A 16,503-nucleotide genomic window follows, 5' to 3' on the forward strand; every position below is an offset into this window, starting at 1 on the left:
CTCACTCCCACACTCCCCTCACCCCCACACTCCCCTCACTCCCCTCAACCCCAGACTCCCCTCACCCCCACACTCCCCTCACCCCCACACTCCCCTCACCCCCACACTCCCCTCACCCCCACTCTCCACTCACCCCCACACTCCCCTCACCCCCACACACCCCTCACTCCCCACACCCCCACACTCCCCTCACCCCCACACTCACCACCCTGACACTCCCCTCAACCCCACACTACCCTCACACCCACACTCCCCTCACACCCACATTCCCCTCACCCCCAAAATCCCCTCACCCCACACTCCCCTCACCCCCAACCACCCACAATCCCCTCACACCCACATTCCCCTCACCCCCAAAATCCCCTCACCCCCACACTCCCCTCACTCCCAACTCCTCTCACCCCGATATTCCCCTCACCCCCACACTCCCCTCACCCCCACACTCCCCTCACACCCACACTCCCCTCAACCCCAGACTCCCCTCACCCCCACACTCCCCTCACCCCCACTCTCCCCTCACCCCCACTCTCCCCACACCCCATCTCTCCCCTCACCCTCACACTCCCCTCACCCCACACTCCCCTCACTCCCCTCACCCCCACACTCCCCTCACCCCCACACTCACCACCCTGACACTCCCCTCAACCCCACACTCCCCTCACCCCCACATTCACCACCCTGACACTCCCCTCAACCCTAGACTCCCCTCACACCCACACTCCCCTCAACCCCAGACTCCCCTCACCCCCACACTCCCCTCACCCCCACACTCCCCTCAGCCCCACTCTCCCCTCACCCCCACTCTCCCCTCACCCCCACTCTCCCCTCACCCTCACACTCCCCTCACCCCAAACTCCCCTCACTCCCCTCACCCCCACGCTCCCCTCACCCCCACTCTCCCCTCACCCCCACTCTCCCCTCACCCTCACACTCCCCTCACCCCACACTCCCCTCACTCCCCTCACCCCCACACTCCCCTCACCCCCACACTCACCACCCTGACACTCCCTTCATCCCCACACTCCCCTCACCCCCACACTCCCCTCACACCCACACTCCGCTCAACCCCAGACTCCCCTCACCCCCTCACTCCCCTCACCCTCACTCTCCCCTCACCCCCAATCTCCCCTCAACCCCACACTCCCCTCACCCCCACACTCACCACCCTGACACTCCCCTCAACCCCACACTCCCCTCACACACACACTCCCCTCACCCCCCCCACTCTCCTCACTCCCACACTCCCCTCACTCCACATTCGCCTCACCTGCACACTCCCCTCACCCCCACACTCACCACCCTGACTCTCCCATCGCACCCACACTCCCTTCACCCCCCCACACTCCCCTCACTCCACATTCCCCTCACCTGCACACTCCCCTCACATCCACACTCCCCTCACCCCCCCACTCCCCTCACCCCCACACTCCCCTCACACCCACACTCCCCTCACCCCCACACTCCCCTCACCCCCCACTCCCCTCACCCCTCACACCTCTCAGCCCCACACTCCCCTCACCCTCACACTCACCACCCTGACACTCCCCTCAAACCCACACTCCCCTCACCCCCACACTCCCCTCACCCCCTCACTCCCCTCACCCCCACACTCCCCTCACCCCCACACTCCCCCCACCCCCACACTCCCCTCACCCCCCACTCCCCTCACCCCTCACACCACTCATCCCTCCACTCCCCTCACCGCCACACTCCCCGCAGCCCCACTCTCCCCTCACCCCCACACTCCCCTCACCCCCACACTCCCCTCACCCCCACACTCCCTTCGCCCCCACACTCCCCTCACCCCTCAACCCCACACTCTCCTCACCCTCACACTCACCACCCAGACACTACCCTCAAACCCACACTCCCCTCACCCCCACACTCCCCTCACCCGCACACTCCCCTCACCCCCACACTCCCCTCAACCCCACATTCCCCTCACCCCCACACTCCCCTCACCCCCACTCTCCCCTCACCCCCAACTCCTCTCACCCCTACACGCCCCTCACTCGCCTCCCCCTCCCCTCACTCAACTCCCCTCACCCACACACTCCCCTCACCCCACACTCCCTGCACCCCCATACTCCCCGCACCCCCACACACCCCGAACCCCACACTCCCCTCACCCCCACACTCCCCTCACCGCCACACTCCCCGCACCCCCACACTCCCTGTACCCCCACGCTCCCCTCACCTCCACTCTCCCCTCATCCCCACTCTCCCCTCACCCCCACACTCCCCTCAGCCCCACACTCCCCTCACCCCAACACTCCCCGCACCCCCACACTCTCCGCACCACCACACTCCCCTCACCCCCACACTCCCCTCACCCCTACACTCCCTTCACACCCACACGCCCCTCACCCCTCACTCGCCTCCCCCCTCCCCTCACCCCCAACTTCCCTCACCCCCGCACTCCCCTCACCCACACACTCCCCTCACCCCCACACTCCCCGCACCCCCACACTCCCCGCACCCCCACGCACCACGAACCCCCACACTCCCCTCAGCCCCACACTCCCCTCAGCCCCACACTCCCCTCACCCCCATACTCACCTCACCCCCACACTCCCCTCACCCCCAACTCCCCTCACCCCGACATTCCACTCACCCCCACACTCCCCTCACCCCCACACTCCCCTCACCCCCAACTCCCCTCACCCCGACATTCCCCTCACACCCACTCTCCCCTCCCCCCACATTCCCCGCACCCCTAAAATTCCCTCACTCCCACACTCCCCTTAACCCCACACTCCCCTCACCCCCACACTCCCCGCACCCCCACGCACCACGAACCCCCACACTCCCCTCAGCCCCACACTCCCCTCAGCCCCACACTCCCCTCACCCCCATACTCACCTCACCCCCACACTCCCCTCACCCCCAACTCCCCTCACCCCGACATTCCACTCACCCCCACACTCCCCTCACCCCCACACTCCCCTCCCCCCACATTCCCCGCACCCCTAAAATTCCCTCACTCCCACACTCCCCTTAACCCCACACTCCCCTCACCCCCACACTCCCCTCACCCCCACACTCCCCTCACCCCACACTCCCCTCACCCCCACAATCCCCTCAGCTCCACACTCCCCTCACCCCCAACTCCTCTCACCCCGATATTCCCCTCACCCCCACACTCCCCTCACCCCCACACTCCCCTCACACCCACACTCCCCTCAACCCCAGACTCCCCTCACCCCCACACTCCCCTCACCCCCACTCTCCCCTCACCCCCACTCTCCCCTCACCCCCACTCTCCCCTCACCCTCACACTCCCCTCACCCCACACTCCCCTCACTCCCCTCACTCCCCTCACCCCCACACTCCCCTCACCCCCACACTCACCACCCTGACACTCCCCTCAACCCCACACTCCCCTCACCCCCACACTCACCACCCTGACACTCCCCTCAATCCCAGACTCCCTCACCCCCACACTCCCCTCACCCCCACTCTCCCCTCACCCCCACTCTCCCCTCACCCCCACTCTCCCCTCACCCTCACACTCCCCTCACCCCACACTCCCCTCACTCCCCTCACCCCCACACTCCCCTCACCCCCACTCTCCCCTCACCCCCACTCTCCCCTCATCCCCACTCTCCCCTCACCCTCACACTCCCCTCACCCCACAATCCCCTCACTCCCCTCACCCCCACACTCCCCGCACCCCCACTCACCCCTCACCCTCACACTCCCCTCACCCCACACTCACCCTCACTCCCCTCACCCCCACACTCTCCTCACCCCCACACTCACCACCCTGGCACTCCCTTCATCCCCACACTCCCCTCACCCCCACACTCCCCTCACACCCACACTCCCCTCAACCCCAGACTCCCCTCACCCCCACACTCCCCTCACCCCCTGTCTCCCCTCACCCCCACTCTCCCCTCACCCTCACACTCCCCTCACCCCACACTCCCCTCACTCCCCTCACCCCCACACTCCCCTCACCCCCACACTCACCACCCTGACACTCCCCCCAACCCCACACTCCCCTCACACACACACTCCCCTCACCCCCCCCACTCTTCTCACTCCCACACTCCCCTCACTCCACATTCCCCTCACCTGCACACTCCGCTCACCCCCACACTCACCACCATGACTCTCCCATCACACCCACACTCCCCTCACCCCCCCACACTCCCCTCACTACACATTCCCCTCACCTGCACACTCCCCTCACATCCACACTCCCCTCACCCCCACACTCCCCTCACCCCCCACTCCCCTCACCCCTCACACCTCTCAGCCCCACACTCCCCTCACCCTCACACTCACCACCCTGACACTCCCCTCAAACCCACACTCCCCTCACCCCCACACTCTCCTCACCCCCTCACTCCTCTCACCCCCACACTCCCCTCACCCCCACACTCCCCCCACCCCCACACACCCCTCACCCCCCACTCCCCTCACCCCTCACACCACTCATCCCTCCACTCCCCTCACCGCCACACTCCCCTCAGCCCCACTCTCCCCTCACCCCCACACTCCCCTCACCCCCACACCCCCCTCACCCCCACACTCCCCTCACCCCTACACTCCCCTCACACCCACACGCCCCTCACCCCACACTCGCCTCCCCCTCCCCTCACCCCCCAACTCCCCTCACCCCCGCACTCCCCTCACCCACACACACCCCTCACCCCCACACTCCCCGCACCACCACACTCCCCGCACCCCCACACACCCCGAACCCCCACACACCCCTCACCCCCACACTCCCCTCACCCCCACACTTCCCTCACCCCCACACACCCCGCACCCCCACACTCCCCTCACCCCACACTCCCCTCACCCCCACACTCCCCTCAGCCCCACACTCCCCTCAGCCCCACACTCCCCTCAGCCCCACACTCCCCTCACCCCCACACACCCTTCACCCCCACACTCCCCGCACCCCCACACTCCCCGCACCCCCACACTCCCCTCACCACCACACTCCCCTCACCCCCCTCAACCACACTTTCCCCTCACCCGCACACTCCCCTCACCCCTACACTCCCCTCACCCCTACACTCCCCTCACACCCACACGCCCCTCACCCCTCACTCGCCTCCCACCCTCCCCTCACCCCCCAACTCCCCTCACCCCCGCACTCCCCTCACCCACACAATCCACTCACACCCACACACCCCGCAACCCCACACACCCCTCACCCCCACACTCCCCGCACCCCCACACACCCCTCACCGCCACACTCCCCGCACCCCCACACTCCCCGCAGCCCCACACTCCCCGCACCCCCACACTCCCCTCACCGCCACTCTCCCCTCAACCCCGCACTCCCCTCACCCCCACACTCCCCTCACCCCCACACACCCCTCACCCCCATACTCCCCTCACCCCCACTCCCCCCACCCCCACACTCCCCTCAGCCCACACTCCCCTCACCCCTCACACCACTCATCCCTCCACTCCCCTCACCCCCACTCTCCCCTCACCCCCACTCTCCCCTCACCCTCACACTCCCCTCACCCCACACTCCCCTCACTCCCCTCACTCCCCTCACCCCCACACTCCCCTCACCCCCACACTCACCACCCTGACACTCCCCTCAACCCCACACTCCCCTCACCCCCACACTCACCACCCTGACACTCCCCTCAATCCCAGACTCCCCTCACCCCCACACTCCCCTCACCCCCACTCTCCCCTCACCCCCACTCTCCCCTCACCCCCACTCTCCCCTCACCCTCACACTCCCCTCACCCCACACTCCCCTCACTCCCCTCACCCCCACACTCCCCTCACCCCCACTCTCCCCTGACCCCCACTCTCCCCTCATCCCCACTCTCCCCTCACCCTCACACTCCCCTCACCCCACAATCCCCTCACTCCCCTCACCCCCACACTCCCCGCACCCCCACTCACCCCTCACCCTCACACTCCCCTCACCCCACACTCACCCTCACTCCCCTCACCCCCACACTCTCCTCACCCCCACACTCACCACCCTGGCACTCCCTTCATCCCCACACTCCCTTCACCCCCACACTCCCCTCACACCCACACTCCCCTCAACCCCAGACTCCCCTCACCCCCACACTCCCCTCACCCCCTGTCTCCCCTCACCCCCACTCTCCCCTCACCCTCACACTCCCCTCACCCCACACTCCCCTCACTCCCCTCACCCCCACACTCCCCTCACCCCCACACTCACCACCATGACACTCCCCTCAACCCCACACTCCCCTCACACCCACACTCACCACCCTGACACTCCCCCCAACCCCACACTCCCCTCACACACACACTCCCCTCACCCCCCCACTCTCCTCACTCCCACACTCCCCTCACTCCACATTCCCCTCACCTGCACACTCCGCTCACCCCCACACTCACCACCATGACTCTCCCATCACACCCACACTCCCCTCACCCCCCCACACTCCCCTCACTACACATTCCCCTCACCTGCACACTCCCCTCACATCCACACTCCCCTCACCCCCCCACTCCCCTCACCCCCACACTCCCCTCACACCCACACTCCCCTCACCCCCACACTCCCCTCACCCCCCACTCCCCTCACCCCTCACACCTCTCAGCCCCACACTCCCCTCACCCTCACACTCACCACCCTGACACTCCCCTCAAACCCACACTCCCCTCACCCCCACACTCTCCTCACCCCCTCACTCCTCTCACCCCCACACTCCCCTCACCCCCACACTCCCCCCACCCCCACACACCCCTCACCCCCCACTCCCCTCACCCCTCACACCACTCATCCCTCCACTCCCCTCACCGCCACACTCCCCTCAGCCCCACTCTCTCCTCACCCCCACACTCCCCTCACCCCCACACCCCCCTCACCCCCACACTCCCCTCACCCCTACACTCCCCTCACACCCACACGCCCCTCACCCCACACTCGCCTCCCCCTCCCCTCACCCCCCAACTCCCCTCACCCCCGCACTCCCCTCACCCACACACACCCCTCACCCCCACACTCCCCGCACCCCCACACTCCCCGCACCCCCACACACCCCGAACCCCCACACACCCCTCACCCCCACACTCCCCTCACCCCCACACTTCCCTCACCCCCACACACCCCGCACCCCCACACTCCCCTCACCCCACACTCCCCTCACCCCCACACTCCCCTCAGCCCCACACTCCCCTCAGCCCCACACTCCCCTCAGCCCCACACTCCCCTCACCCCCACACACCCTTCACCCCCACACTCCCCGCACCCCCACACTCCCCGCACCCCCACACTCCCCTCACCACCACACTCCCCTCACCCCCCTCAACCACACTTTCCCCTCACCCGCACACTCCCCTCACCCCTACACTCCCCTCACCCCTACACTCCCCTCACACCCACACGCCCCTCACCCCTCACTCGCCTCCCACCCTCCCCTCACCCCCCAACTCCCCTCACCCCGCACTCCCCTCACCCACACAATCCCCTCACACCCACACACCCCGCAACCCCACACACCCCTCACCCCCACACTCCCCGCACCCCCACACACCCCTCACCGCCACACTCCCCGCACCCCCACACTCCCCGCAGCCCCACACTCCCCGCACCCCCACACTCCCCTCACCGCCACTCTCCCCTCAACCCCGCACTCCCCTCACCCCCACACTCCCCTCACCCCCACACACCCCTCACCCCCATACTCCCCTCACCCCCACTCCCCCCACCCCCACACTCCTCTCAGCCCACACTCCCCTCACCCCTCACACCACTCATCCCTCCACTCCCCTCACCTCCACACTCCCCTCAGCCCCACTCTCCCCTCACCCCCACACTCCCCTCACCCCCACACTCCCCACACCCCCACACTCCCCTCAAACCCACATTCCCCTCACCCCCACACTCCCCTCACCCCCCTCACCCCCACTCTCCCCTCACCGCCACACTCCCCTCAGCCCCACACTCCCCTCACCCCCACACACCCCTCACTGCCACACTCACCTCAGCCCCACACTCCCCTCACCCCCACACTCCCCGCACCCCCACACTCCCCGCACCCCCACACTCCCCTCACCGCCACACTCGCCTCACCCCCACACTCCGCTCACCCCCACACTCCCCTCACCCACACACACCCCTCAACCCCATACTCCCCTCACCCCCTCACCCCCCTCTGCCCCACACTCCCCGCACCCCCACACACCCCTCAACCCCACACTCCCCTCACCTGCACCCTCCCTGCACCCCCACACTCCCCGCACCCCCACACTCCCCTCACCCCCACATTCCCCTCACCCCCACACTCCCCGCACCCCCACACTCCTCTCAACCCCAGACTCCCCTCACCCCCTCACTCCCCTCACCACCACTCTCCCCTCACCCCCACTCTCCCCTCAACCCCACACTCCCCTCACCCCCACACTCACCACCCTGACACTCCCCTCAACCCCACACTCCCCTCACACACACACTTCCCTCACCCACCCCACTCTCCTCACCCACCCCACTCTCCTCACTCCCACACTCCCCTCACTCCACATTCCCCTCACCTGCACACTCCCCTCACCCCCACACTCACCACCCTGACTCTCCCATCGCACCCACACTCCCCTCACCCCCCCACACTCCCCTCACTCCACATTCCCCTCACCTGCACACTCCCCTCACATCCACACTCCCCTCACCCCCCCACTCCCCTCACCCCCACACTCCCCTGACACCCACACTCCCCTCAAACCCACACTCCCCTCACCCCCACACTCCCCTCACCCCCACACTCCCCTCACCCCCACACTCCCCTCACCGCCTCACTCCCCTCACCCCCACACTCCCCCCAACCCCACACTCCCCTCACCCCCTACTCCCCTCACCCCTCACACCACTCATCCCTCCACTCCCCTCACCGCCACACTCCCCTCAGCCCCACTCTCCCCTCACCCCCACACTCCCCTCACCCCCACACTCCCCTCACCCCCACACTCCCTTCGCCCCCACACTCCCCTCACCCCTCAACCCCACACTCTCCTCACCCTCACACTCACCACCCAGACACTACCCTCAAACCCACACTCCCCTCACCCCCACACTCCCCTCACCCCCACACTCCCCTCACCCCCACACTCCCCTCACCCCCACACTCCCCTCAACCCCACATTCCCCTCACCCCCACACTCCCCTCACCCCCACTCTCCCCGTACCCCCACACTCCACTCACCGCCACTCTCCCCTCACCCCCACACTCCCCTCACCCCCACACTCCCCTCACCCCCACACTCCCTTCACCCCTACAATGCCCTCACCCCCACACACCCCTCACCGCCACACTCCCCTCACCCCCACTCTCCCCTCACCCCCACACTCCCCTCAGCCCCACACTCCCCTCACCCCCACACTCCCCGCACCCCCACACTCCCCTCACCACCACACTCCCCTCACCCACCTCACCCCCACACTCCCCTCACCCCTACACTCCCCTCACACCCACACGCCCCCTCACCCCTCAGTCGCCTCCCCCTCCCCTCACCCCCCAACTCCCCTCACCCCCGCACTCGCCTCACCCACACACTCCCCTCACCCCCACACTCCCCGCACCCCCACACTCCCCGCACCCCCACACACCCCGAACCCCCACACTCCCCTCACCCCCACACTCCCCTCACCCCCACTATCCCCGTACCCCCACACTTCACTCACCGCCACTCTCCCCTCACCCCCACGCTCCCCTCACCCCCACACTCCCCTCACCCCCACACTCCCTTCGCCCCCACACTCCCCTCACCCCTCAACCCCACACTCTCCTCACCCTCACACTCACCACCCAGACACTACCCTCAAACCCACACTCCCCTCACCCCCACACTCCCCTCACCCCCACACTCCCCTCACCCCCACACTCCCCTCACCCCCACACTCCCCTCAACCCCACATTCCCCTCACCCCCACACTCCCCTCACCCCCACTCTCCCCGTACCCCCACACTCCACTCACCGCCACTCTCCCCTCACCCCCACACTCCCCTCACCCCCACACTCCCCTCACCCCCACACTCCCTTCACCCCTACAATGCCCTCACCCCCACACACCCCTCACCGCCACACTCCCCTCACCCCCACTCTCCCCTCACCCCCACACTCCCCTCAGCCCCACACTCCCCTCACCCCCACACTCCCCGCACCCCCACACTCCCCTCACCACCACACTCCCCTCACCCACCTCACCCCCACACTCCCCTCACCCCTACACTCCCCTCACACCCACACGCCCCCTCACCCCTCAGTCGCCTCCGCTCCCCTCACCCCCCAACTCCCCTCACCCCCGCACTCGCCTCACCCACACACTCCCCTCACCCCCACACTCCCCGCACCCCCACACTCCCCGCACCCCCACACACCCCGAACCCCCACACTCGCCGAACCCCCACACTCCCCTCACCCCCACACTCCCCGCACCCATACACTCCCCTCACCCCCACACTCCCCTCACCCCCACACTCCCCTCAGCCCCACACTCCCCTCACCCCCATACTCACCTCACCCCACACTCCCCTCACCCCCAACTCCCCTCAGCCCCACACTCCCCGCACCCCCACACTCCCCGCACCCCCACACACCCCGAACCCCCACACTCCCCTCACCCCCACACTCCCCGCACCCCCACACTCCCCGTACCCCCACACTCCCCGTACCCCCACACTCCCCTCACCGCCACTCTCCCCTCACCCCCACACTCCCCTCACCCCCACACTCCCCTCACCCCCACACTCCCTTCACCCCCACACTGACCTCACCCCCACACACCCCTCACCCCCACTCTCCCCTCACCCCCACACTCCCCTCAGCCCCACACTCCCCTCACCACCACACTCCCCTCACCCCCCTCACCCCCACACTCCCCTCACCCCTACACTCCCCTCACACCCACACGCCCCTCACCCTCACTCGCCTCCCCCCTCCCCTCACCCCCCAACTCCCCTCACCGCCGCACTCCCCTCACCCACACACTCCCCTCACCCCCACACTCCCCGCACCCCACACTCCCCGCAACCCCACACACCCCGAACCCCCACACTCCCCGAACCCCCACACTCCCCTCACCCCCACACTTCCCTCACCCCCACACTCCCCGCACCCCCACACTCCCCTAACCCCCACCCTCCCCTCACCCCCACACTCCCCTCAGCCCCACACTCCCCTCAGCCCCACACTCCCCTCAGCCCCACACTCCCCTCACCCCCACACACCCTTCACCCCACACTCCCCGCACCCCCGCACTCCCCGCACCCCCACACTCCCCTCACCACCACACTCCCATCATCCCCCTCACCCCCACTCTCCCCTCACCCCCACACTCCCCTCACCCCTACACTCCCCTCACCACTACACTCCCCTTACACCCACACGCCCCTCACCACTCACTCGCCTCCCAACCTCCCCTCACCCCCCAACTCCCCTCACCCCCGCACTCCCCTCACCCACACACTCCCCTCACACCCACACACCTCGCAACCCCACACACCCCTCACCCCCACACTCCCCGCACCCCCACACACCCCTCACCCCCACACTCCCCTCACCCCTACACTCCCCTCACCCCTACACTCCCCTTACACCCACACGCCACTCACCACTCACTCGCCTCCCAACCTCCCCTCACCCCCCAACTCCCCTCACCCCCGCACTCCCCTCACCCACACACTCCCCTCACACCCACACACCTCGCAACGCCACACACCCCTCACCCCCACACTCCCCGCACCCCCACACACCCCTCACCCCCACACTCCCCGCACCCCCACCCTCCCCGCACCCCCACACTACCCTCACCGCCACTCTCCCCTCACCACCCGCACTCCCCTCACCCCCACACTCCCCTCAGCCCCTCACCCCCATACACCCCTCACCCCCACTCCCCCCACCCCCACACTCCCCTCACCCCCCACTCCCCTCACCCCTCACACCACTCATCCCTCCACTCCCCTCACCTCCACACTCCCCTCAGCCCCACTCTCCCCTCAGCCCCACTCTCCCCTCACCCCCACACTCCCCTCACCCCCACACTCCCCACACCACCACACACCCCTCAACCCCACATTCCCCTCACACCCACACTCCCCTCAACCCCCTCACCCCCACTCTCCCCTCACCCCCACACTCCCCTCAGCCCCACACTCCCCTCACCTCCACACACCCCTCACCGCCACCCTCCCCTCACCCCCACTCTCCCCTCACCCCCACACTCCCCTCAGCCCCACACTCTCCTCAGCCCCAACTCACCTCAACCCCACACTCACCTCACCCCCACACACCCTTCACCCCCACACTCCCCGCACCCCCACACTCCCCGCACCCCCACACTCCCCTCACCACCACACTCCCCGAACCCCCACACTCCCCGAACCCCCACACTCCCCTCACCCCCACACTCCCCGCACCCATACACTCCCCTCACCCCCCAACTCCCCTCACCCCCGCACTCGCCTTACCCACACACTCCCCTCACCCCCACACTCCCCGCACCCCCACACTCCCCGCACCCCCACACACCCCGAACCCCCACACTCCCCTCACCCCCACACTCCCCTCACCCCCACACTCCCCGCACCCATACACTCCCCTCACCCCCACACTCCCCTCAACCCCACACTCCCCTCAGCCCCACACTCCCCTCAGCCCCACACTCCCCTCACCCCCATACTCACCTCACCCCACACTCCCCTCACCCCCAACTCCCCTCAGCCCCACACTCCCCGCACCCCCACACTCCCCGCACCCCCACACACCCCGAACCCCCACACTCCCCTCACTCCCACACTCCCCTCACCCCCACACTCACCTCACCCCCACACTCCCCTCAGCCCCACTCTCCCCTCACCCCCACACTCACCTCACCCCCACACTCCCCTCACCCCCACACTCTCCTCACCCCCACACTCCCCTCACTCCCACACTCCCCTCACCCCCACACTCACCTCACCCCCACACTCCCCTCAGCCCCACTCTCCCCTCACCCCCACACTCACCTCACCCCCACACTCCCCTCACCCCCACACTCACCTCACCCCCACACTCCCCTCACTCCCACACTCCCCTCACCCCCACACTCACCTCACCCCCACACTCCCCTCAGCCCCACACTCCCCTCACCCCCACACTCCCCTCACCCCCACACTCCCCTCAGCTCCACACTCACCTCACCCCCACACTCTCCTCACCCCCACACTCCCCTCACCCCCACACTCCCCGCACCCCCACACTCCCCTCACTCCCACACTCCCCTCACTCCCACACTCCCCTCACCCCCACACTCACCTCACCCCCACACTCCCCTCACTCCCACACTCCCCTCACCCCCACACTCCCCTCACCCCCCTCACCCCCACTCTCCCCTCACCCCCACACTCCCCTCACCCCTACACTCCCCTCACTCCCACACTCCCCTCACCCCTACACTCCCCTCACCCCCACACTCCCCTCACCCCCACACTCCCCTCACCCCCACACTCCCCTCACTCCCACACTCCCCTCAACCCCACATTCCCCTCACCCCCACACTCCCCTCACCCCCCTCACCCCCACTCTCCCCTCACCCCCACACTCCCCTCACCCCTACACTCCCCTCACACCCACACGCCCCTCACCCCTCACTCGCCTCCCCCCTCCCCTCACCCAACTCCCCTCACCCCCACACCCCCCTCACCCACACACTCCCCTCACCCCCACACACCCCGCACCCCCACACTCCCCGCACCCCCGCACTCCCCTCACCCCCACACTCCCCTCACCCCCACACTCCCCTCACCCCCACACACCCCTCACCCACACACTCCCCTCACCCACACACTCCCCTCACCCCCACACTCCCCGCACCCCCAAACTCCCCGCACCCCCACACTCCCCGCACCCCCACACTCCCCGCACCCCCACACTCCCCTCACCGCCACACTCCCCTCACCGCCACACTCCCCTCACTCCCACTCTCCCCTCACCCCCACACTCCCCTCAGCCCCACACTTCCCTCAGCCCCACACTCCCCTCACCCCTACACCCCCCTCACACCCACACGCCCCTCACCCCTCACTCACCTCCCCCCTCCCTTCACCCCCCAACTCCCCTCGCCCCCACACTCACCTCACCCACACACTCCCCTCACCCACACACTCCCCTCACCCACACACTCCCCGCACCCCCACACACTCCGCAACCCCACACACCCCTCACCCCCACACTCCCCGCACCCCCACACACCCCTCACTGCTACACTCCCCGCACCCCCACACTCCCCGCACCCCCACACTCCCCGCACCCCCACACTCCCCGCACCCCCACACTCCCCTCACCCCCACACTCCCCTCACCCCCACACTCCCCGCACCACCACACTCCCCGCACCCCCACACTCCCCGCACCCCCACATTCCCCTCACCGCCACTCTCCCCTCTTCCCCACACTCCCCTCACCCCCTCACTCCCCTCACCCCCACACTCCCCGCACCCCCACACTCCCCGCACCCCCACACTCCCCTCACCCCCACACTCCCCTCACCCCCACACTCCCCTCACCCCCACACACCCCTCACCCCCTCACCCCCCTCAGCCCCACACTCCCCGCACCCCCACACACCCCTCAACCCCACACTCCCCTCACCCCCTCACCCCCCTCTGCCCCACACTCCCCGCACCCCCACACACCCCTCAACCCCACACTCCCCTCACCTGCACCCTCCCTGCACCCCCACACTCCCCGCACCCCCACACTCCCCTCAACCCCACATTCCCCTCACCCCCACACTCCCCGCACCCCCACACTCCCCTCAACCCCACATTCCCCTCACCCCCACACTCCCCTCAACCCCACACTCCCCTCACCCCCACACTCCCCTCAGCCCCACACTCCCCTCACCTGCACCCTCCCTGCACCCCCACACTCCCCGCACCCCCACACTCCCCTCAACCCCACACTCCCCTCACCCCCACACTCCCCTCACTCCCACACTCCCCTCACCCCCACACTCCCCTCACCCCCTCACCCCACTCAGCCCCACACTCCCCTCACCCCCACACTCCCCGCACCCCCACACTCCCCTCAACCCCACATTCCCCTCACCCCCACACTCCCCGCACCCCCACACTCCCCTCAACCCCACATTCCCCTCACCCCCACACTCCCCTCAACCCCACACTCCCCTCACCCCCACACTCCCCTCACCCCCACACTCCCCTCAACCCCACACTCCCCTCACCTGCACCCTCCCTGCACCCCCACACTCCCCGCACCCCCACACTCCCCTCAACCCCACACTCCCCTCACCCCCACACTCCCCTCACTCCCACACTCCCCTCACCCCCACACTCCCCTCACCCCCTCACCCCACTCAGCCCCACACTCCCCTCACCCCCACACTCCCCTCACCCCCACACTCCCCTCAGCCCCACACTTCCCTCACCCCCACACTCCCCTCACCCTCCCCACCCCCAACTCTCTGCCCCCCCCCCCCCCGGGACATGCTGGGACATGGGGGTCTGTGTGTGTGTGAGGTACTCACGGTGGTGAAGTTTTGGTGGGTACAGTTCTCCCCGCGGTACGTACACATCAGCAGCATGTCGTGGATGGTGTGCCCGGTGCGGTTGTAGAAGTCGGACATGTCGAAGGGTTTGGGTTTGAAGTGGCGGAAGTGGGCCAGTTTCCTCAGCCTGGCGAGTGTCTCCGGGTCGGCCAACGCCGGCCTGGCGATCTCGTATCGCTCGTTCAGCAACGCCAGCAGCTCCCCGACGTGGTACAGGTCGTTCTGGGTGATCTGCGAGAAGCGGAACTCGTTGAGGTTACAGATGGTGATGGCGGGAAAGGTGAGGTTAACTGTGGACACCTCGTCCAGCTTGGTAACGTGTGGATATTCAAAATAATACGTCACGCGCTCCACACACACCAGGGACAGCAGGCTGAAGGAGCCCAGGAAAGACAGCATCCAGAGTAACCTGCGGAGGCTCATGGGGCCATAGGCGAAGATGTGACTGATGCCGTGCAGAGTCGATCTACTGGCGAAGGATTCGAGGTTGACTGGGTGACCATTCTCACTGCTGCTTTCTGAATCTCCTTTTAGGTCCATGGCCACTGCAGGGAGCTCCCAGATCCTTGACAGCAAAGGAAGCAGAAGAATTGTGATCTTCGCCTGTGAGTGCCAGACTGTCGATACTGCGGATCAAAGGATTGCTCCTTTTTTCTCTCTCTCTTTCTTTCTTCAGCCCCCCTCCTCCCTCCCGTATCAACACAGTCTCCTCACTGTCATCCACAAGCTGCACTCCCAACCCCCTCGGCACTCACACAGCCTTCCCCCAAACAATCAGCCTTTACCGCCAAGCAAATAAATCAGCCACAATTCAGCTGTTCCGTGAGCTGCCTCTTAACATCTAACTGGAAAGACATCCTCGGCGAGAGTGGCAGCCAGTCGAGGCAGTCTGCAGATGGATGAGGGGAGGGCGGCTGGAGGAATGTGAGGGAGCCAGTCCTCAACTCGGTCTCACTGATTCCAGTCTCCCTCACCCCCTCTCCTCCCGCCTTTGCT

General features: G+C 67.6%; 1 protein-coding gene across 1 annotated transcript in view; it reads right to left on the bottom strand.

Annotated features, from left to right (window-relative positions):
• Positions 1 to 16,503, bottom strand: part of asic1c (acid-sensing (proton-gated) ion channel 1c) — a 529,389-nt gene that overhangs the window by 512,664 nt on the left and 222 nt on the right. Inside the window, exon 1 of the mRNA XM_072468555.1 lies at positions 15,487 to 16,503. This exon is cut by the window's right edge and continues 222 nt beyond it. Coding sequence (XP_072324656.1) covers positions 15,487 to 16,047 — 561 coding nt within the window. The 5' untranslated portion in view covers positions 16,048 to 16,503. The remainder of the gene's footprint in view (positions 1 to 15,486) is intronic.

This window comes from Scyliorhinus torazame, chromosome 11 (assembly GCF_047496885.1).
Source record: "Scyliorhinus torazame isolate Kashiwa2021f chromosome 11, sScyTor2.1, whole genome shotgun sequence".
Taxonomy (NCBI): Eukaryota; Metazoa; Chordata; class Chondrichthyes; order Carcharhiniformes; family Scyliorhinidae; genus Scyliorhinus; species Scyliorhinus torazame.